This window comes from Anarrhichthys ocellatus, unplaced genomic scaffold (genome assembly GCF_004355925.1).
Source record: "Anarrhichthys ocellatus isolate YVR2014 unplaced genomic scaffold, GSC_Weel_1.0 scaffold91, whole genome shotgun sequence".
Taxonomy (NCBI): domain Eukaryota; kingdom Metazoa; phylum Chordata; class Actinopteri; order Perciformes; family Anarhichadidae; genus Anarrhichthys; species Anarrhichthys ocellatus.
Window position 1 is genome coordinate 1,269,972 of NW_022280121.1, and position 22,089 is coordinate 1,292,060.

At 41.0% G+C, this 22,089-nt stretch overlaps 1 protein-coding gene across 2 annotated transcripts in view; it reads right to left on the reverse strand.

Moving 5' to 3' along the window:
- Nucleotides 1-694: 694 nt before the first annotated feature.
- The window catches only part of LOC116398795 (glutamate receptor ionotropic, kainate 2-like), a 53,445-nt gene continuing 32,050 nt past the window's right edge, over nucleotides 695-22,089 (reverse strand). For both annotated transcript variants that reach the window (XM_031875428.1, XM_031875427.1), the window contains exons 7-16: nucleotides 20,747-20,890; nucleotides 19,026-19,133; nucleotides 18,783-18,896; nucleotides 18,482-18,688; nucleotides 17,490-17,713; nucleotides 13,878-13,996; nucleotides 12,734-12,951; nucleotides 10,839-11,064; nucleotides 7,205-7,455; nucleotides 695-4,941 (exon numbers count right to left, since the gene is read on the reverse strand). In XM_031875428.1, coding sequence (XP_031731288.1) covers nucleotides 4,777-4,941; nucleotides 7,205-7,455; nucleotides 10,839-11,064; nucleotides 12,734-12,951; nucleotides 13,878-13,996; nucleotides 17,490-17,713; nucleotides 18,482-18,688; nucleotides 18,783-18,896; nucleotides 19,026-19,133; nucleotides 20,747-20,890 — 1,776 coding nt within the window. In that variant the 3' untranslated portion in view covers nucleotides 695-4,776. The remainder of the gene's footprint in view (nucleotides 4,942-7,204; nucleotides 7,456-10,838; nucleotides 11,065-12,733; nucleotides 12,952-13,877; nucleotides 13,997-17,489; nucleotides 17,714-18,481; nucleotides 18,689-18,782; nucleotides 18,897-19,025; nucleotides 19,134-20,746; nucleotides 20,891-22,089) is intronic.

Sequence of the window (22,089 nt, forward strand, 5' to 3'; positions counted from 1 at the left end):
TTTTTGACATATACTATATTATGGCTTTTTTATTACTTTTTTTGACATACTATATTATGCCTTTTGTTGGACATACTATATTATGAATTATTTTTATGACTTTTTCACGACTTTTTAACCTGGCTTCATCGTTCATGTTGGATCAAGCTGCACTTGACGGGCGGACAGCAGGACAGAGGGCAGGACTCCGTTGGGACGAGAGGAGGTGGATTCTGTGTTTACATTGCGATGCTTCGTGCTCAATCACAGTCAACGTTGATGGACAATGTTTTTTTCTCTCATCTTTAATATTTAATGTGAAGATGTCGGCAATGTAATCTACCTCGAGAATCATTTTTGTTGCTGCTGTTTACATTTCTTATGATGCAAATTTTAACAATGCACTACTATTTATGTTTTGTTTTGTTTGTCATGTCTTTGTTGTGTTACAAATGGGCTACAACTGAATTCCGTTGTACATCCCTGTGTTGCATAACGACAATAAATGATCTTTGAATCCTTGAATGACTTTATGACTTTTTCTGACTTTTTTCGACATTCTATACTATAACTTATACTATGACTATTTTTTTGACTATTTACTTTTTTCGAAATGCTATACTATTACTTTTTTTTCAACATACTATACTATGACTTTTTTCAACTGTTACGACCTGGCTCCAAGGCTGCAACATAAGTGAGACAAGACGAGTGATACAAGTAATAAATAGACATTTATTTAACAAACCAATAACCAAACTAAAACTGATCGATCGATCGATCGAAGCAGCAGCCGTGTCAGCCCAGGAGAGTAGAGCAGCCAAAGAGGAAGTGAGGACCAGCCAAAGAAGAGGGGCAGCCTTCATAGCTGGGACCAAACCAGGCTCAGGTGTCGCTCATCAGTGGCCGATTAACATCCTGAAAGACAAACAGACAGGAAACAGGACACAGACCCCCAGTGGAAGGGAGGGATCGTCACACAACATACTATACTATGACTGTTATTTAAATCTTTTCAGACAAAAGTCGTAGTTTAGTATGTCAAAGAAAATTATAAAAAAAAGTCATAATATAATATGTCAAAAAAGTCACAGAAAAGTAATAGTAAATGTTAAAAAGTCACAGTATAGGTTGTCGAAAAATATGTAATAGTTTACTATGTTGGAAAAAGTCATGAATTGGTGCAAAAACTATATAAAAATTAAACTTTGACATAAATCAGCCCTATTCATTAATTTGTACCATTGCCATTAACAGTATGGAAATCTCTGGCAATTTATGTCATCATTAAATCACCCACCCCTACTGTGATGACTTTAAGTGCATCAATCGTACCTAATAAAAGGTAAAAAAGTGGATTTACATGATTCTTAATGTGGTACCCTGAATTATTTAAAGCACCGGGAAATGAGCAGAGGAATACATTTCCTCCTTCACAGAATCTTTCTCGGGCAGGTGCTTTTAGCCTAATATCTGTATGACAAACCAAAGTCACATTCAGAAAGCAATTCTCAGTCCACAACGCAATCTTGGCCATTAATTGCTAATGAACAAGATGTTATTCAAGGATACCTTTCCAATGACCACTTAGGAAACGAAGGAAGAGGACTTAATATGATGGAAATAAGTGTGACAGACTAAATGGTCCCTGCTGAACGCATTGACGCATGGTCTGACCTTCTCTGTCAATCTGGAGGGCAGACAGGGAAGGCCATTTATGTTGTGGGGAGAGAGCTCGGGCTGCAGAAACAGTTTTCATCATTACTCCCAGAAAACCTTGTCAGAAACCCTAGAACTGTCTGATGGCCCGCCTGTGGGAGGGAAATAAAAATAAACAATGAAACATCAGAAAGACAGGAGGCGTAGAACATTCTCGGGACCTTTTCGTCAGGCTGTGCAGTCTCCCGAGTATCATTGTGTATTCTATATACTCACAGTCACCTGGATTTCTGGGATCTCAAATACTCTTTGGTCAGAGAGATTGATACACAGCCAGGTGGACAGATGGACCAGTCAGAAAAAGAGTTGATCAACATGCCTACAATCTTGATTTGATTAACAATTTAGCAATTACCTAATGTCCTCCTTCAATCAATTAGAAGAGGATGACATTTCAGAATATTGCAAGTCATTGTGCTTGATGGCATCAGTAAAATAAGTTACCAACGCATCCTGTCTTCAGTTCATTTGTTACCAAAAAACATAAAATAGATGAATGAATAATATGAGGCAAAACTACAATTATGACATTTTTAATGACATTATTTGTAAAACCTTGCATCAATGTCAAATTCCATGAGCTCATATTTGTTTTTTCGATAGGACAGCCAAGCCTTTGAAGGCGTTTTTTTAATAAATGTTTCCAGGTTTTCAATCACTTCAGCTCGCACCACTAGATCTAGCTGCGTGGAAAATGACAAGCAACACTCGTAGAACGGCAACGAGTTTCGGTATTATGTCTTCCCTGTCAATCTTTATAATCTTTATATGCAGATGTTTTAAATAAGTATTTGACTAATTCCATTCATGTACAACAGAGATGTCATCGCTTGCATTGGGCAGTGTGTGTGTGTGTGTGTGTGTGTGTGTTGTTTTTAGTCTCTAAAAATCCCTGGAACAACAGATCCAACGATTAACTGAATAGTGTAAGAAGACAGGGGCAGTGAAGAAGTAATCTACCAAGCATGCTCGTCATTTCACAACATGGGACAGAGTTAACAGACAAGATATGTCGTGGAGCCAAATGTGATTGTGTCACTTTCTGAAAAGAATCTGGAGACAATTAGTGGATAAATGATCTGCTGCAAGACCCATTCAGGGAACATAAGTAAAGCAACAAGCCAAAGACATACAGTAAGTGCCTTGAAGCCGCTGATCATTTCCACATCACATTTACTGCAGTTGTACTGTTACATACATTCACAGGTCGCCCGTCACTGAGGTTCAAAATTCATTCCTGTCCATGGAAACATCAGGTGAGAAAACAAGTTCAACACTTAGTAGCTGCTCTAGAGCTTTCAATTATATCGCTCGATCAGATAAGAGCTGTCTAGTTGGGACGGTTAAAAAAAACTGAGAAATATAATTAGAAGCTTACATGGCAACTGAGCAAATTTGATTAGCTGATGAAAATTATATATGACTGAATGCTCCTGAACAGCTACTAAATGGACCTTGTGTTGAGATTATAGCCAGTTATTAATCTTTACTGCCTGTCACAATTGCAAAGATCTGTCTTTTGCCAAAAAATTGAGTTTTCAAAGTATTTTTGTCCAAAACACAAACTGTCTGTTCTACGAGATTATTTCAACCCTTTTCTTCAATCAAATCAACTAGTTTGAATAATTAAAAAAAAATCAAGTGATGTTTTTCCTCTTCTAGTGCAGCAGTTTGCCTCATGACTTGATACTGTCAAAGATCCCATGAAAAAATTTGAATTGTTTGCAATCTACTATCGCTGAAATGTAGCCTGCTAACAAAATTGTAGCTCGGTGACTACAGTTATGTTTTAACACAAGCAACATTTTGCATGTTTTACTATGTATTTTATAGTGACTCATCAGAGCTACAGATAGTTAACCACACTTGTTGTCCGCAGAGGTTTGCTGACAGAAGCTTAGTTCCTATTTTCAGAATGAGTCACCACCTTTCCTACTTTGAGCACCACTACTTTACAGTTTCATTGTTCTTACCCACCAAAAACCACCACGTCGTCCCCACACAGTATGTACAGCTGGCCCCATGATAAAGACAGACAAAAGACCGAATCTCTGATTGACGAGAGAAATGAACCCTACACAGCAGAGTTTGAAGCCCCACAACCAACAGTTGACAGAATTTGAGGGCTGAGTTGGTATCTGCTACATATTTTGTCCACAGGAGGGGCTACCATGATACAAAGTACTACAAAACTTCTTGTTCTTGTACAAAAACAAACATTTTTGTAGAAATCCTGCATTTTTAAACAACAACTGATACAGAGTGAAAACTGCAGACCGCATGTAAGGACGAACATGAATAAGGACTTTGACAGTATACGTTGCTTGTAGAGGCTTTGAACATAATATTAGGCATGATAGATAGTTCTTCACGATGGCAGAACTTTGGCACAAGAAAGGCAATACAGAAGAAAACGATGAGTATTCGACAAGGTCAGCATAGATGATTCCAAACCAAATATCACTTTTTTTACATCAGGTCATAGTAAACCATTTGGCACTGACTACCATTCCATTTGTTGGTGGGAGATTAGTGTTTGTTTAAATCATTTGAAAGAAACTCAAGCCACTGACGGGAGGAACCAATCGGGTCAAACACACATGGAGGTAAGACAGAAGGGCTTTGACATCAACAGAAAAACTACATCTGGTGTTACTGTCACAATAGAGTTTTGCCTTCTGCACAGGTGTAAAGTGTGTCAGATGAGTGTGTGTGTGTGTGTGTGTGTGTGTGTGTGTGTGTGTGAATATATGTGTTACGTGTATGTGTGTATGTTTACATCCACTTCTAGTGTGGACCAGACTTACGTTTTGAGCCAAAGCTGCTTTGATCCCATTTCAATTTACATACTTTTAAGTTCCTTTCCAGCTCCCTTCAAAAAGTGAACGTCACAGTGAGGTGACACTGCTCAGGTATCTATATTTCCACAGGAAACATCTGTCTACATAAGCAAGTGGGTTCAAAAAGGAATCCTGTTTTGACTGCTAACCTCAGTTTGCGGTTAAGTCAGTGTTAATTTGACCCCGTCTCCCCTCCATGGTTTTTAATCATGGTGTGTGTTCAGGGTAAGCTTAACGTTCATGCCATGGTTTCCTTTCCTGGGAGTCTGCGGTCGTTGAATGTGTGCATGTTAATGACCTCCTCTGTCTTAACAATGACGGGCGGCTGAGGCTTCTGTTTGAGACGACGTTGGCACTTCAGAGACACACGCAGCTCATCCATCATGGCGCTGCAGAAAGATCGCTGCAGAAGGCAAACAAGAAAGAGGAAAAAGTTACAGCTGGCACCATGCTGTTCGCTACTCTACTCAAAGCAATGCAACTGCGCATAATATAACCATTAGCCAATATTGTCTTTTTAAGAACATATTGAATATTGGTAAGACAAGAGGTTCATTGATGATAGGTACTGTATGAAAGAGATTCTAGCCTACCCAACCGATGAAAATGTATTTTTCAAAATACAGTATGCATTAATTGGTAACATTTTGGTGGGGCTATCCATGTCCATACTGGGCTAATTCTATTGTTTCAAAGTATCTTTTCTTAAGAAAATAGTATGTTTTAAAGCCTTGTTTTCTCTCCATTTCTATAATATTGTTTCTGTGTATATATGTATATAGCATAAAGCAAAATGTGGCCAAAAGTATGTGGACATCCAAACATTACCGTCATATGTTGAACATGAAAAAACAAACCAAACAGTTCCAGAACCAAAAGTACCCAACGGTTGGAAGAGGAAGAATATAATGGGTAATCTTATAATGCTAACTGAGTAGTATCATTAACAAGCTGAAAATATGGTTAGCGAGATGGTAAGATGGACATAGATGTAGCAGCAATCAATGATTAAATCCAAAAATATTGGTACTTTCTTTTAAAACATCCATCACCCTCTCATAGAGGGACACATGTTACGTAACATCAGTAATATGTGCCTCTGTTGTCCCTGCAATATGTATGTGGTGTGAAATCCTATAAATGTCAATATGCTTGTGCATCAACGTTGCCAAGACAAATTTCCATACATTCACTCTCTGATTATGCAAAATCTAATTCAAATTCTTAGAGGGTGTAGGAAGAGAGAAGATGTGAAAGCGGAGGGAGAGCAGTAAAGTATAAAGCTATTATTTTTCGGTTTGTGTATGTGCGTAGGTGTGTGAGATGGATATCTGTAGGTGGCTTATACAGCAGGTATTTTATTGTTTTTCTCTCAATTTTTACATATATTTGGCTGCCGCATGAATGAGATATATTGTAGACTCAAGAAGATGAGTGATTACAGAAGCCGTGAGGGGCAGAAAGGGTGAGAGAAAAAGAAACAGTGAAAAACATTGAGGCGGGATATGGATTAGAGTGATGGAGGAAAGCAGAATGAAGGGGGTGATGGAGGAGATTCGTAGGGAAAGGAAATAGAGAAGGAGAGGCTGATTGTCTGCATGTAAATTACTAGCACCTTGGCAGCATAGAGATTGTGGCATTTGCAAATTATCTGAATATTGTGACCCAGTCTTGCGGCTTATGATTAATGATAGCTGAGATGTGCTCTGAAACATATGCAAACCTTAAAAAAAAAGCCAGAAATGTATTACTGTTGCAATGAAATAACACGCCGCTGCACCGTGCTAATTCTGTAGATGGAATTAATTAAAACATCTATGAAAAGGACTTTCACAATTATCCGGAAACATTGTACGAGTTAAAGAGCTCTAAAAGACATACTCCACACTGTGTGATGAATCATGTGCACTCAGTACTAAAATAGAGCACAGATAGAACAGTCTAAAATATATTCAGTTCCTTGCTAGAAAGAAATGTAACCAGAGGGGTGGAAGAAATATGCTGCACTGAATGGTGAATGTTTTCGTTTTCAGACAAATCTCAAAATGAAAGGACCAGGTCACAATTTTTCTGTTCCAAGTCTGTCTTATAAACAACACTCAACACTCGCATGCAGCTTTTGGTCACTGTGATAATTCCTTTCGTCCATACTGGCCATGCAGAGATCCCCATCCTGATGTGACTTCAAATTAAGAGATGGGAGACAAAATCCACAGTCCTCCGTCCAAGCAAAAATGCATTGTAAATGTCAACATATAATAAGTAGGAGCTACCAAAGTTACAGTGTAAAAAGTACAGAATGATGTCACTTTAATATTATCCCTCCACTGCAGCTCAGCAAGGAAACACTGTCTGAAACGTAAGAAGGAATGTTGTGCTAAAGAGTCTATACCACTAAAATACCCATTTGATTTGAAGGATGAAACCTCATATTAGCTTCAGTTCAAGGGATCTCTTCACGGCCAGTATGGACAGGAGGGAAAATAACAGCAAACAAGGACTCAAATGATACAGAGCAGAAGTTATGCACACCTGTAGGTTGACAGGTGCGTAGGAGAAGGCAGAACAAAAACTCCAAATAGAAACAACAAATCTCTGAGACAAAGAATATATGACAAAATATATTAAATTTAATTCTCAACATGCATCAGAAAATACTCCAGTACCTTTTCCAGCTGGGCGTTCTGGTTAGACTTGTAAATCACCTCCCCTACTGCCACAAACACTGACAGCACCAGTCCTGCAGCCAGCACGATGAAGATCCCGCCGATGTTCTGCACCCCCAGAGCGCTGGCCTCTTTGCTCTCCTCCTCAGGACAGCCGTTTCCTCTCCACCACTTCTCCTTCATCATGTGCAGCTTCCCTTCCTCCTGGAGCTGCAGAATGGCTATCGTGATCTTGTCTCTGTACGGAGATCCTGCGAGGACACAACATGAGATTAGTGGGCATGGATATAATAGTGGGATACAATAAAACCTGATTATAGCTTGCGAAGTTATTGTTGAGTATATGTGTATATATATATATCCAACGGTGGTGGGTGTATGAAACACGCTCTGGCTTGCATGTGATCATATAACCCTTCATGTTATTGTTGGCTGCTTAGAGGGAGTTCTTTTCTGTAAGTCCTTCTTCAAATCCCACTAATCCCTATATTCACAGAGTGACTCCAAAATTCTCACTCCTCTCTGCAGTGTGTGAATTATAATGCACAGGGAGTTGGCAACAAAGACTTGGCTTTGTGTAGCAGAGCTGCTGTTGATTCTGACAAATTAGCTGCTGTTTGCACACGCTTTCACATGCTAAAAATGGTGCACATAAACAGGAAAAGAACAGAGAAGCCCAGTTGACATTACATGGGTAAAAGTGTTTGGGATTAAATGTGTGTATCTGAGATAGGGTTGCTCTATGACTGTGTTTTTATGCATGCTAATGTCATGATAAGTAAAAGAACCCAAATCCACAGACGGTGGGAAGGCGCCAGAATTAGCGACGAGGCATTAAGGCGCAGCGGGTGCTGGTTTGATCAAAGGAGGAGTAATCGTTGCAGGGTACCCGAGTGGGGTCGTGTTCCTCTCCCATCCACAGCATGTGTCACACAACACACGGCCGATCGAGGCGCAGCGCACACTCTGTGCCCGAACCAGGCCAGGAAAGATTAATACTTACTGTGAGCATTCATGTTTCATTCATAAACTGGTTCAAAAGCTTGTTAGTGTATTTATATGATTACATACATAACGAGGCTGGGTTGTACATTTCCATCCCATCTGCTTATTTAGTGACTTAAAAGAGATGAAAGAGTGGTAAAATGTAAAATTTCTGTAATGTGGGCTAATTGAAATCATTTTACGAAACACAGGGACATTTTGTGCTAAAACTCCGGGGGAAATGAACTCATTATGGCCCCAGGTAGCAGATAGCATAATTTTGTCTGTTGCTCTCACACAGTTTTACCTCTCAGCCCCTTTAGCTCCCTCTGTCTCATCTATCATTTACCTATTGCAATCCATCATCCTTTCATCTCCACCTCTCTGTGTATTTAGACTGACGAAGTGAACAATAATACAAAAACAGAAAATGACTCAAAGTGCCACTGAATTCTTACCAGCATGTCAGTGTTTGCGTCTTTGATCATGAAGTCTATTTCTGTTTATGTGCCTGTGCTTATCAGTACATGTGTTCAAAATGTCTCTGAGAAGTGCACACTTTGAGACAATAAAATTCATACGACACATTAATCCGTTCATGTACATACAGTGTTGACTATCCAGTCATGTATATGCATGTGCACGTGCATGTGAAAAGCATTATGCTTGCTTCATTTGAAGATGAGAAATCTATCAAGTATCCGAGTCCCCCGATTCAGGCTCCCCTCATATTTCAAATGATTAATGATGGCCTAACAAAGCAGGCCTTGGATAAATGCTAATAGGATGGGTCCTTAGAGAGGAGGATATGGAGAGCGGGGCCCGGGCAAATGGAAAAGCGCTGTGCTTGACACACTGTGCATACACAACTACCTGACAGATGTTCAACACTGGAGGACATCCATCACTCCCACACTGTCTGGCCTCAAGTATTAATGTGATCACAGTTTAAGTCGATAGCCGTAGATGAGGCATTTGCATTTTGGGAAAAGGACGTGTGAAAACCACCAAGAACTAAAAGGTTAAGACCTATTTTACAGCTTGCTCTGGTTTATTGCTGTAACAGCCCTACAGGGAATGCACTGCAAAACAGTGTTAAGCACGGCAAAAGTTATAGGCCAGAGGTTGACACGAAGGCTGAGGTCTCTTTGGGACCAGAAAACAAGGGGAGTGCCATCGTCTCAAATAAGATTCCTATTATTCCAAAAGGATTGGTGGCATGAAAACAGAACTTACTTTGAATTAATGATGCAAGTAATTATCGCAAGACGTCTTCTATTAGAGAAGACACATTTTGGAGGCTGCGATCAACTATGTTTCTGAAATATTGAGCAATGAACATCAGCATGAGAGATTGAAATGATTTAGAGGGCAGTAACAACTTTAAAAGCTGACATCTTTAATCATTATTTCTTTATGCATTCAAATACTAACCCACTTATTGCTGAATTAACTTTGATTTGGGGTGTATTTTGTACTCGTATACAGTATTTGATAGACTACGTCATCACATTAATGGAAATAGAGCTGATCCACATTCTCTGTCTGTGTGTCCGTCTCAAGGGCATCAGTGTTAGTACTTCTGCACTTATAAGGATCACAGTGGGACTATATTTCACAGCATCACCTAAGCTTTGTTACAATCACGGCAATCATGGCATCCCTGCAGATCTATAACTGCCACATACTCATCAGCAGTAGCCGGGTCCAGATGTGGATGGCCAGAATTAATCCTCCATATTTTGATGGCCTTCATATCACTCATGATATATGTGGCTATTACAGCTGGTCGAAGTGCTCTCCGTGGCCTCGTCATGACCACTCTAACCTCTGCAACACGGGGATTGGAACCATCCTTTACTGTAGGGTGTCCTGGAGCGTTAGGGTTGTAAGCTACACGTTTATTAAACCTGACAAAGACTATTTTATATGCAACACAATTGTTATCATCAGTGGAAAGTGGTTTTGATACTTCTGCCTCATCATAGGATGGCGCCTTCAAATGTCGGAATGCAATTTTTGTACAGGAGAGGGTAAATAAGCAGGTGTGAAAATGTCTTAGTGCTCGAACACACACCATGAGTGCTTTGTTGTTGTGGTTTAAAGCTCACAATTCAGACGGCGTCAAGTAAGTCACAGGGAATTGGACTAAATTGACTTTCGGGTTGGTTTCTGTGATTGTTTCACGGTCTTGCACTCACTGCCTTATGTGACTGCAAAGTAGGCTGAAACACACCATTAAAGTATCGTGATTTAAAGGTTTGATTCCCCTCTCTGTAAATAATCCTGTGAGACAATGCATTATGGGTAGAAACAAAATACAACCCTGCTAAAGGAGAGCTCCAATGGCACCTGAGCCCCGGGCACAATTTAACCTTAAACATAAATTCAACCTCTTCAGCCATTCGCTTTTCATTAAGATAAACCTTTTACACCTGGCACTGTTGAACCATTACACCCGTGACCCCATCAATAAAGGTCAACCGTTTTCATTCTCAGAGTTTATCAATCATCCACACTATGTACAGTACCTTTATCTACCACACAGTACATCTGCAGTATCTCTCTCTTACCTAAAGCTTTTCAAACCTGTTCATAAACACATCAGGCAGCACAGAGGCTTATACTGTAGAGGTTTGAGGATATTTACCCATAGGTGTTCCCACTCCGTAGGCTCTGGAGTCTATGAGGCCTCCAACCTGTGTGAGGTTGCAGTTGCGCTGGGTGACAAACTCGATGGTGGTGGACTCCATGAGGAAGGCGTAGTCTGAGGTCAAGGCGCGCTGGATGCCCTCATCCACGTTCTTGACCATTACAGATTGCCTCCTGCTGTTCATGAATTCCCACATCTTGTCGTAGGTGGAGATTTTGGTTTTCTGCGAGATACCAGAGAATAGAAGTGGAATAAGATTGGTGGCGTATTAGGAATAAATACGGTAATCAACCCTAAATTCTGCAGTTAAAATCATTTTGTTTCAAAGTCAGAGAAAAGGAAGTTGAAGTTATAATCCTTAATATTCTTTACATTATTTACATTCTGCATTTTTTTCAGCTACACATTTTATGATACATTTTTACATAACAGCTTAGATTTTTTTTTCCCTGTACCGATGTGAGGCATGTGACATGTGGCATGTGTACAGATTGTAAAGCCCTCTGAGGCAAATTTGTTAATTTGTGATTTTGGGCTTTACAAAATAAATTGAATTGAATTGAATTAATGGTGACGTCCGCCTTTCCTGCGCTGATTTCAAATTGCCTAGCTTCACTCAAGGTATTCACAGGATGCAATGCATGTGTATGCATTTACATTCTATACACTAATGGCTGTAAGAGCATCCATTCCAACCATCACGCCATCAAATTCAAGGGCGACATAGTCCTCCTCTTAGGGTCTGTACAGGTACATAGGCCCAAACTCAATGATTTAGTAGAGTGGTGAGAAAATGCACTGCTGGAGTTGAATGTCCCTCAAGACTAAGGAGATTGTTATTGATTTCAGGAGGGAGGCTCCTAGGACAGACCCAGTGGTTGTACAATGTGATTGTTGTTGTAATATGTTGTGGGCCAGTATACATATATTGACAGACATCTTAAGGGTCGACTCTTGTGGAAATTTGTCTTTGGTTTCACAGACATGCATACACTTAAAAGCTTTCTTTCCCATCCGTCAAAATACACATCAAAAAAACACACACAAAAAAACCCCTAGGTAAGTAATATAATGTAGTATTTGATAACACCATGAAGTTTGAGCAAAACACAGAAGCCGTAATGAAGAAAGCACACTAACGCCAATAGCTCCTCAGGAAACTAAAACATTGAGAGTCTAAAACCCATCCTACAAATCTTCTAAAGTTCCTTAATCGAGAGTACTCTCTAAACCATAGTAAACACCTGTTACATAATTGCCCCCCGCAGTCTCATTCTATGAGCAGCAGCTCAAAACAAATGCCCATGACATCATGGAGGATAGTACTTATGTCCTCCACCCCCAGTTCTAGATGCTTCCTCTTGGGTGCCATTCATTCCGGAAGCCATGATCAGCCGGGTGAACAAGGAACTGAAGGAGAATAATGGGCTTTATTTGAAGCTTGGCACATAACATAATTAAATGCCTATCTGCCATGTGGACTACTTCCTTATTTATTATTTATTTTTAACTTTATATTATAGAATGTGACTTTCATTACTTTTTAAATGCAACTGCACTATCAGCTCAACACAGTCTCAAACAGTCTCAAACAGTCTCAGACACACTCATTTTTGGACAGTTTTAAATATTGCAGGGAGCTACAGTATATAAATGAAAATTGCTGTTGCAATAATTATTGACTGATATCTTTACTAAAACAACGTGAGTTTGTTTGACTGCCTAGCAAACTGACACAGTTGCTCTTGTGCTTTATTAATGACAACGTAGCTGCTAAAAGTAGCTGTTCCCACAGGTGACTGAAATCTTAAGAATTATAACTTTGATAAGTAAGAAAAGAATATTTCATATAAAAAAATACCCTATAAACACCCTGGCAGACCTATAGCTACCTTGAAAAAAGTCATGGTTGCACCGTCCTCCACCACCCCATACAGGATTTTAGTTTGCTTGGCCAGGTCGTCGGCTGAGTCGATGGGCGACTCCATCCTCTCCACAGTGAGGAAGGCAGCCAAGTTGGCCGTATATGAGGAAATAATGATGAGGGTGAAGAACCACCAGATGCCTCCCACTATTCGTGTCGACAAGGCCTTGGGCATGAGCTCTGATCCTGGGGTGAGGGAGGTGGTAGGAGGCATTGTTCATTTTTAACATGCAAAAAAACGAAATAAGATTAGTTCATTTAAAAACAGTCAAACTTGTTCCAAGAACTCTCTTCAAGTTTTCAGCTCAGGCAGATGCACCACTCGCTTCAAGAGGAAATCATTTGAGAGAGCTCTCTAGACAAGATGATTGTTGGATTTCAAACAAGTGGAATTATCTTGTCTCAGTCGCAAGTAAATTCTTTAAATAATGCCAGGAACACAAATATACAGTATATATATATATATATATATATATATATATATATAGGTGTTTGCATAAATCAATCCCATCAAATCAAAGACATTCAATATCGATGGTTCAGAGCAGCGTGGAGAAGTGACAGGCTGTTTGGGCCAGAGAGTCATGTACCCAAGGTGACCTCACATCCTGACTCCACACCTCACTGATCTCTGGGTGCTGATGGGCCAAGGGCAAGAGGAGAGGACACTGGGTATTACAGTACTGTCATTATCATGATCAAGAACCTATTTGTAGACTGTATGATTATTAAATAAATCTCACAATACACGCAAGTTGAGCTGCTGTTGCTAAAAAAAGAAAAATACTATTACTCTTCTTCAAATTGTAATCTGATTTGTAATTCAGGATTTTGAAACAAGGGTAATTTGATTCTACTCAAATGGTATTCAAATCTATACCTCTCATATAAAAATATATTCTATGCTCTTATGAGATACATAGATTAAAAATAACAAAATAAAAAAACATTACATGCACTTTTACTCTAAGTTCTGTCTTTCTAGCAGTCGAACCCCAGAGATCTCTCTTTGTTGCCGCGAGCTTGGACAAAAAACCCAACCCTCAGAGACAGTGGGATGTAGAGAGCTCCGGCTCCAAAGAGCAAAAGCAGCCACAGGCTGAGGCAACTACCTTGCTGCATGAGAGCCCCAACTCCAAACCAGAAACTATTGAGCAGCGTAAAATTGTTTTCCACTACATCCGAGTCTGGGTTGCATGGATGCGGGTTGTACCACTCGTAAGGGCTAAACCTATAAAAAGAAAGAGCACAGAGACATATGTTAGCATGAAGCAAAGAACAGTGTGTTCACTGTTGCAGATTAAAGGGCACATCAAACATACCATTTAAAACATTGTGAGCAAGAACAAAGGGAATGTAAATGTGTAGGAATCCTGTATTGTGGCCTCAGGGTCAGAGCTTCTGCAGAGACCAAAGCAAATCATTCTGACTTTCGCCGAGATCAACGTATTGGCGTATTCAAATGCCATCAGTTTATTGTGAGAACAGATCAATAGGCTGGAATAACACTGTCACCGATGATAATGTCCTAGTGCGCGATGATCTTTGGAGCTCATTTGGATTCACTGACTCAGGAGCGTTTATGTGTTTCCCCCATCAACTGCAATCACTGCTACTCTGCAGATGCCACATCCTCCTTACACCCCGAACATGGGACTTGTCTTCTTCTTTTGTCTTTTTGGTTTCTCAACATGCTGCCCTTGTTCTTCCACCCAGCAGCTGCTTTTCCTCTTTTCTCACACTCCCCTCACAGCTTCATCTCTTTTCCCCATACTGCACCATTCTACACCTCACTTTCCCCGCAATTGCCTTGCTTTCCCTATGAACCTCCCCTGTTTACCCCCCCCACCGGACATTTCTCATTTATTATCCTAAGCAGAAGTGGCATGGTATTAGCGCAGGTTGATTGGGTTAGTCTTAAGCATCAGGAACTGATTGAGTTTGTGCTGAAGTGGATGATAGCGGGAACATTGCATATGCATCAGGTAAGGCTGTTTAGCAGCTTCCCCCCCCCCAACTTGGCCCACATGCTAATAAGCCTGTGGGCTGAGTTTTTCAGGTTGATGCTGCGCAGAAATGTGATGCAATTTGCACTTTTTAGAGACGCATATATGAATATACCCGCATTTCCCGTGTACGACACAGAGCAGCATTTCACATTACCAAACCCAATATTATTTGACGGCAGTTTTATGGCAGCAGCTATTTGCCACAGAGACTGCATGATTGCTGTAGATCTGCATACAGATACGTCACTCGATCTCTCCTTGTTGCTGCAGCTGCCTAATTACCAACCCTATTTTACAAGCATTGTGAACATGGCAACATTTTTATAGTCATATTCCTCTTACTTTGAAGCTATTTTCTATGCTGTCCCCTTGAGAAGCATCTACGTTGACATGGTTGTGATGACACACTATAATTCTTCCTGTCAACCCCATCAGGATGTTGGATTTGCCGGAATGCCAATGAGCTTGGTCTCCTTGGAACCACAGGCAACTGAAATGGCACAATGGCCTTATGGAGCTTTGCAGAATGCCATGTGTGCGCTCACATGTGTTCGTATTTATGTCTGGTTTTATGCCTGTGTGTATCAAGCCTCTGGCAAATGAATGTTGGCGCATGTGCCTTTAGCTGTGTGGGTGTGCATTTACATTTGCTAAATCAAATCCATCTCAAAGTCAAATATTTTCTGCGATGATTTATTTATATTGCCGATTACGGACGTTACATATAATGTTGAGCTGCAGCCTGAGGCCAATTGTTGGTGACATCTGATATGTGCCATAGGTGAGATAGTATAAGTCTGTGTAAATCTATGTAACATGTTCATGATTGGATTGCATTTGTCCTTCTCAATGTATACATGTGTATTCTGTATGCACCCCCCACCGATGGCTCCTCTGTATGACCTTTGCCTGCAGCTGGCCCATATTCCTGCAGGTCGTGTTCTGCACACCGATCACCGGGAAGAAGGGGACGTGGAACACGCGGAACGCAAAGGTCACCTCCTCACACCAAGCACGAGGGACATGTTGTATTGCACACAGAATTCTAAAAAGATTATCCCTCTCTCACGTTCCTCTTCTCCTTCGTCCGTCCCCAGCCTCAATAACACGACACACTCCCTCCAATAACTGTCTGTTGGATTCAATTACTCTGACTGGCATTATGGATCTGCTGCCTTTCTTTTCTCAGGCCAAGTGAAGAGGCTGTGTTGGGGATGTTAAAATCATAGGTGTCCGGGTCTTGGATTGCACAACTGCAACATCCTGTAATTACATGTAAACTTTTATAACGCAATTTAAAGCATCCATTCTTCTTGGCAGGTGGACATTTTCTATACTAGAAAAGGTTTTGCGACCTGAAAGAATACCATTTCTTTTCTTAATAAAGAGAGGAATCAATTCAACCACAAACAGAGCTGGAAGGAACCAATGAGTGAAATGTATTTCTCTGGAGCTTGAAATGAGAAAGCTTATTAAGTCAGAAAAAATTATGTTTGTGTGTGTGTGTGTGTGTGTGGGAAGCAGTTCAAAGACGTGAATCCCTGGTGAGATTGAGGTGTTTAGTGTTTTATTGTGCAAAACCAGTACTTCATAAGCTCACTCAACTCACTCTATTTGCAGAGGATTAAAGAAAATAATATACTCTGCATTGGGGGGATTGACCAATCAATCGGTGGCCGTGCAATCAATACCACAATTATGAGAGAACTAGCTCAGCGTACTGAAGAGTAAAACACTGCACTTCAGATTTAAACTCTGCTGAATGTTTTTGGTCACATAGTGTGAGAACAAGCACTATTTTTTGCCATGGTGTGCAAAAGAATGGCACAATGCATGCATGCAGACAAGGGCATTATAATTTAATAAGAGTACTGAGACCATTTCATTACAACCAGAAGAATATCAGTATAATTGCATGCTAATCACTTACCCTGACCATCCGTGGAAACAAAGGGCTACGTGGGATCATTTGCATATTCTGAACTAACTTAGGTGACAGTTGCTGCTTTCCTCTCATGTGATCATTGTGCCGGTAACATTAGATGCAATGTGCATTAAACCCAAACCTCTCGGAATAAAAGCAGAAGAAGAGGAGCCCTGGGGTTAACACACAACTTTCGACATCGGTCATGCATCTGGGGTTTTAGGAGGGTGGGTTCGCCGAGATATCTGTAAGAATTGTACCTGTACATTTCTTACAGAGATATATAACGAGTAGCTGGTTTAACAGTTGCTGATGCTTGGGCAAATATGCCCGAAATAGTGTCAGTAGTCAGCAGATTTTAATGACATACCAGTGTTTTTCCTTGTTTTAGCTAATTTACTGTAAGGCACTGCAGGTAATGACATCATCTAATCCTTTTAACTACCTTTTAATTCTTTTCATCAAAGTTTTAAGTTTCAAGTTTTAGCGTCATTGTCAATGTTTGATAATGACGTTAAAACAATTGTTTTGAAAACTTTTCTGGGTGGTGAGTTCAAATACTGGTGGGAGGTTCGGAAATCTGAGATTTGTTTTTTTGCCATCCACAGTTCACTTCCAGTTGTATTTTAAGGCAATGACTCTTGCTGGAGTAATTATGCCACCAGTCAAAGCTTGTTGCCCGGAGGGAGCAACTGCTGTGTGTTAGTGCAAACAGGTAGGAAAGAAGGACGTGGAGGAAGGAAGGAAGGAAGGAAGGGAAAGGGGGGTGGGGTGGGGGCTTGACATGTTACCTGGCTATGACAAACAGCACACAACTGACACCCAAGCAAGCCAGCAGAATATACATCCAGATATCGGGTGAGAGGGGGTTGAGAAAGGAGAAGACCCCAGGGTTGGTTCCGTTGGGCTTGCGGTACAGGATACTTATCCCCAGCGTCATGTAGGGCTTTGAGAAGTCGATGACCTTCTCCCTGACGTAGGTGATGGCCAGAGGAGACACTGCCAGGTCTGCTTTCTGCAATGAGATAATAGTGGTTGAGTGTGTGTGTGTGTGTGTGTGTGTGTGTGTATGTGTGTGTGCGTGTGTGTGTGTGTGTGTGGTGGTGGTGGGGAGGGGGAGTCAACCAATAAAAAACAGTCAATTGAATTAACCACTGATTTACGTCAACAGCTGGTCTGTTCAATATGTACAGGAGGAAGAGCCATGAGAGAGGAGAGGAAACAGACCATAAATTCAGAGGGATTAGCAGGAGGTTGAGTTTCTCTGGAAATTACAGGTTATATGTCTGATCCTTCTTATGTAGTGTTAAAAGTGAGTCACCAAGGCAACAATTTGGGGATTAAATTATTCTGTGACAAAGTATCCTTAAATCCCCTAAAATGTAAGATTAGCCATCATCGGTGTTACTTTTGCACAACCCCTCCAATAAATGCTTTTTTCATCATACAGTGCCAGTTTTTGTTTGCTTTGCAAGACTTTCTGTTTCTGTCGATATAGTATATTGTGTAGGGGGCGCTCTTTCTTTTTTCTACTGTTCATGCCAACTAATAAACTATGACTCAGTTGTAGAGTAGCAAATGGAAACATTTATTGAAGCAATCAATTACCTATATGTCTCAGGCATGTTTGGGACATTGCATTGTTGGCTGTTGTAAGTAAATAAACAGAAAATGCAGAAAATATATGTTAATCTGCTTTTAGATATTTATAGTAATGTATTTGCATTTTTTGCTTGCATTTTCTGCATCTCCCTGTGTGCACTCCTGGCGATTATTGACTCACATGGTCCATTAGCTCCCGCACCATGCCGTTCCATTGGCCCGTGGACTCATCCAGCGCTCCATACTTCCCATCTTCCACCAATCGCACCTCATAGTGGAAGCCAAGGATGCCAGAGAGCTCCCTCAGCAGGTCGATACAGTAGCCCTCAAAACGGTCGTTTCCATACAGAGGCTTGTCTGACTTCTTAAACATCACATATGGCTCCTCCTATACAGGGAAAATAAGTCAAGCTGTTTTTTTTTCTGCGCGTCGTTATTTTCTGTGTGTATTTGGTGAGTGAGTTTGTGCTGCCTGTGTCTACCAGTATGGTGGATACACGCAGGGATTTGTTGGCCAGAGAATCTGTGATGTTGGATGTCTTGCTTCTGTGAGACTCTGTCATATTGAGACCGCTGGGAGGATCCCATGTTCCAATCTGTTGAAACAATTCAGTGTCAAGTTTATATCACCTTGTCTAACGAGCATTCAGCCCAACATTTCCTTTTTTTCCCCCCTTTAAGACTCAGAAGTCACACATCATCAACTACACCAAGGTTTGACACACCTTATCCAGCCCATCCTCCTTCAGACTGATGACATCCAGGTCAAAGTCTGTCCTCAGTCCATTGGTCTTGTTGAAGAGAACACGTCCTGTCAAACCATCCCAGTGAGCCTGCGGACAGAAGCACACATCATAATAAATCAAAATCCTCAGCACAGTCATTCCATTAACCTTAAGTTATCATCTTTCTCATCAGTATCAATCTAACCCGCTGCCTGTAAAACTTTTTCTGTCCCAATTATGAATTTTGTCTGACTCTCCCCTCACTGTCTCTCTCAACAACATAACAAAAAAAACAACAATAAAGCAGCCAGAATAAAAGCAGTTTTGACAGGTGAGAGTTCATTATGCATGTGGTTCATTGTGATTGAAGTTTCACTTCAAAGCCATTGGAGAAACAGACGGGCATGGAGAGCGATAGCAGACATGGGAGGGGGAGGATGTGCCAGCTACTACAATGGCTCAATCTGAAAATTACCTGCAATGATACCATCCACAGAATGAAAGAGCTTTGTAGAACAAAGCAAATGGCTGACCCCGGACTACAGTTAAGGAGACACACAAAGGCTTTGATATAAACACGGGTGGAGATATGCACGGAGAGAAAGTGGGAGACAGGGAGTGAAACATCACAAAAAACATGTAGTTGCTGCGGATAATGCGATGGTTATTCAGATTACATTATGAAGATGATTTAAAGTGTTAAGAATAAGCAATAGACTTGGGACAGAGGGTAGGATTTGCTGGCATCTCGAGCTTATTTCATACTTGTCATATTGAAGCCGACGCGAGGCGCGCCGGAAAATGACGTAATTATCTCTGATTTTTTGTAACTTGGCACGCGCGTTCACATGCCTGTCACAAATAGTTCACTGATGAAAAAACAATTTACATGTTTAGGGATTATACTAAATAGGCCAATTCGTTTTGAGTTGCTTTAGAAACATGAGTTGGTAAAAAATCTTCATTTGAGTAGATATTTTTCCAGCCAAATCAAATTGTTTACAGGATATCCAACCTTCTTTTCTTTCCAATGCATATAATACTTGATTTTAATAAAGTACTCCATGAATATGAGATATGAGTTTAAAGATATTCACAACCCCTCGTTTATGTATTTTTGCCGGTTACACCTACAGTCCATGGGCGTATCTATGGGTTACACTCGTTGTCTTTTTGATTCCTCGCAGTTAATTTTGTTTGTACAGCCTCTGGCGTTTTCGGAGAATAATGCAGCGCACGGCTCATAGAGCATAAATGCCTCTGTTCATGCTCGGAGCTTGTGTGCCGTCAGCGGAGGCTCGCGCTAGTGGTGCAACACATTGGACTTTGTGAAGAGGACGTGCTCCCAATGTTGATATAAAGGGCCCATGTCAAGCTAACATAACACAAGCTAATGATTCTTTGTTACAGGCGATTATACACTAATTAATACATAGTTATGAATATTATATTTCATTTCTGCAAATAGATCCCCCAAAATGCTACACACTATGCCTTTAAGTATGTTCGTATGGGTTTTATCATAATCCTTTAAATTTTCTTCAACAGGAAGATAAAAATGCAAAAGTTCACAGGAAGCGCTCCAGTGATTCACAAAGGGCATGCTTGCAAACATGCGATTGCACTGATCAATATAACATGCCCGAGCTACAGTGTTCAGCACATTCCACAGGTCAGAGGTCAAGATAGGCTGCACGTTGATAGCACAGATGGCCTTGTACCTCTTTGATCAGGCTGATGAAACGTCCCCCGAAGCGCCACGGCTTGTGGCGATTACACTGCAGAGAGCTGACCGTGATCTGCTGCGATTGCTGCACCGCAACCGCCACCACATGCACAGCGTCGTACATCAGCGCCGCATCCGTCTGTGGACAGGAAGGTAATATAATTAGACATTTTTATGACACCTGCCAATACATCTGTCCACATGACCTTTAATCTGTCCATTTGTTCACCTGCGGAGGAATATAAGGAGCCGTGTGAAGTCTCGGGTGACTCGCTTTACTCTTTTGTCAGGACAAGAGAACATAAATTAGACGTAATGCCAGCAGTAAATGCCCCACACAAATTACACTGTGTCTCAGCCTGTTAGTGAAAATACCCGAGCACTGTTTGAGGCAATGAGAAAGCTCCGCCAGGGAGAGTCTCTCAGTCGAAGGCCGACCTGTCACTGTGAAGACTAATGGTTCCTGATGGGTGTGCCTGTTTTCTAGAGTGAGGGAATGCAAAACAGGCGCCAGTGCATACGGGAAAACTCTGACTGGTAGACTTGGTGTAACATGCACAAAGCATAGCTGGGATACATGGTTAACTGCATTGAAAATCACCTATGATAGCCATCCACATAACCCCAGTAATAAATCATCAAAGGGAGTAAATGCTCAAGCTAAAAGGTTTCACTGTGAGATGCTGAGGTTTATCTTTACTTTCTGCCTGGCAAACATCAATTCCTTTCATATCGTCTGTCCTCACGGTTTGAGACACTCTACATTTACCCAAGTCAACACATTGCAGCTTAGCTTCTATCCTCTTTCCATGGTCCCACACAGTCTGAAATACTCTGCGGTGATCTTATTTGGATGACCAATGTGAGGGAGTATGAAAAATGACTTTGAGCACAAAGTATGTGCAGCTATAGGGTCTTTGTGTATGTGCTCGCTGTCAGAGAGAATGAGCGGAGCTTCGGCACAGCAAGTCGCACCGCAGGAGACCCCGCGAGCTGCTGTTCAGCTCATATCAGTTCCCTATGTTGTCTCTATAGGTGCAGTGGAGCGTCCATACTATCCATGCAAGAGGAAATGAGAGCAGGAAGGGTCTGGGAGGGGCAGAAATTATACTACATCTACAATATGTCCAACCTATATTTATAGTGGCAGGTCAATTAAAGAAATAAATCTTACTTCCAAGAGCAAGAAAAAGAGAAATTCAAGATAGCGAGGAGGGGAGAGAGTGGTGTGTGGTTGCAATGGTGGGCAGATTGTCAGTTTTTAGCTCGTCCCCGAGTTCTCCTGTGCTTTTGGAGTTGGTGACTGCTGATGTCAAAGGCAGCAGCAGATCAGAGGAT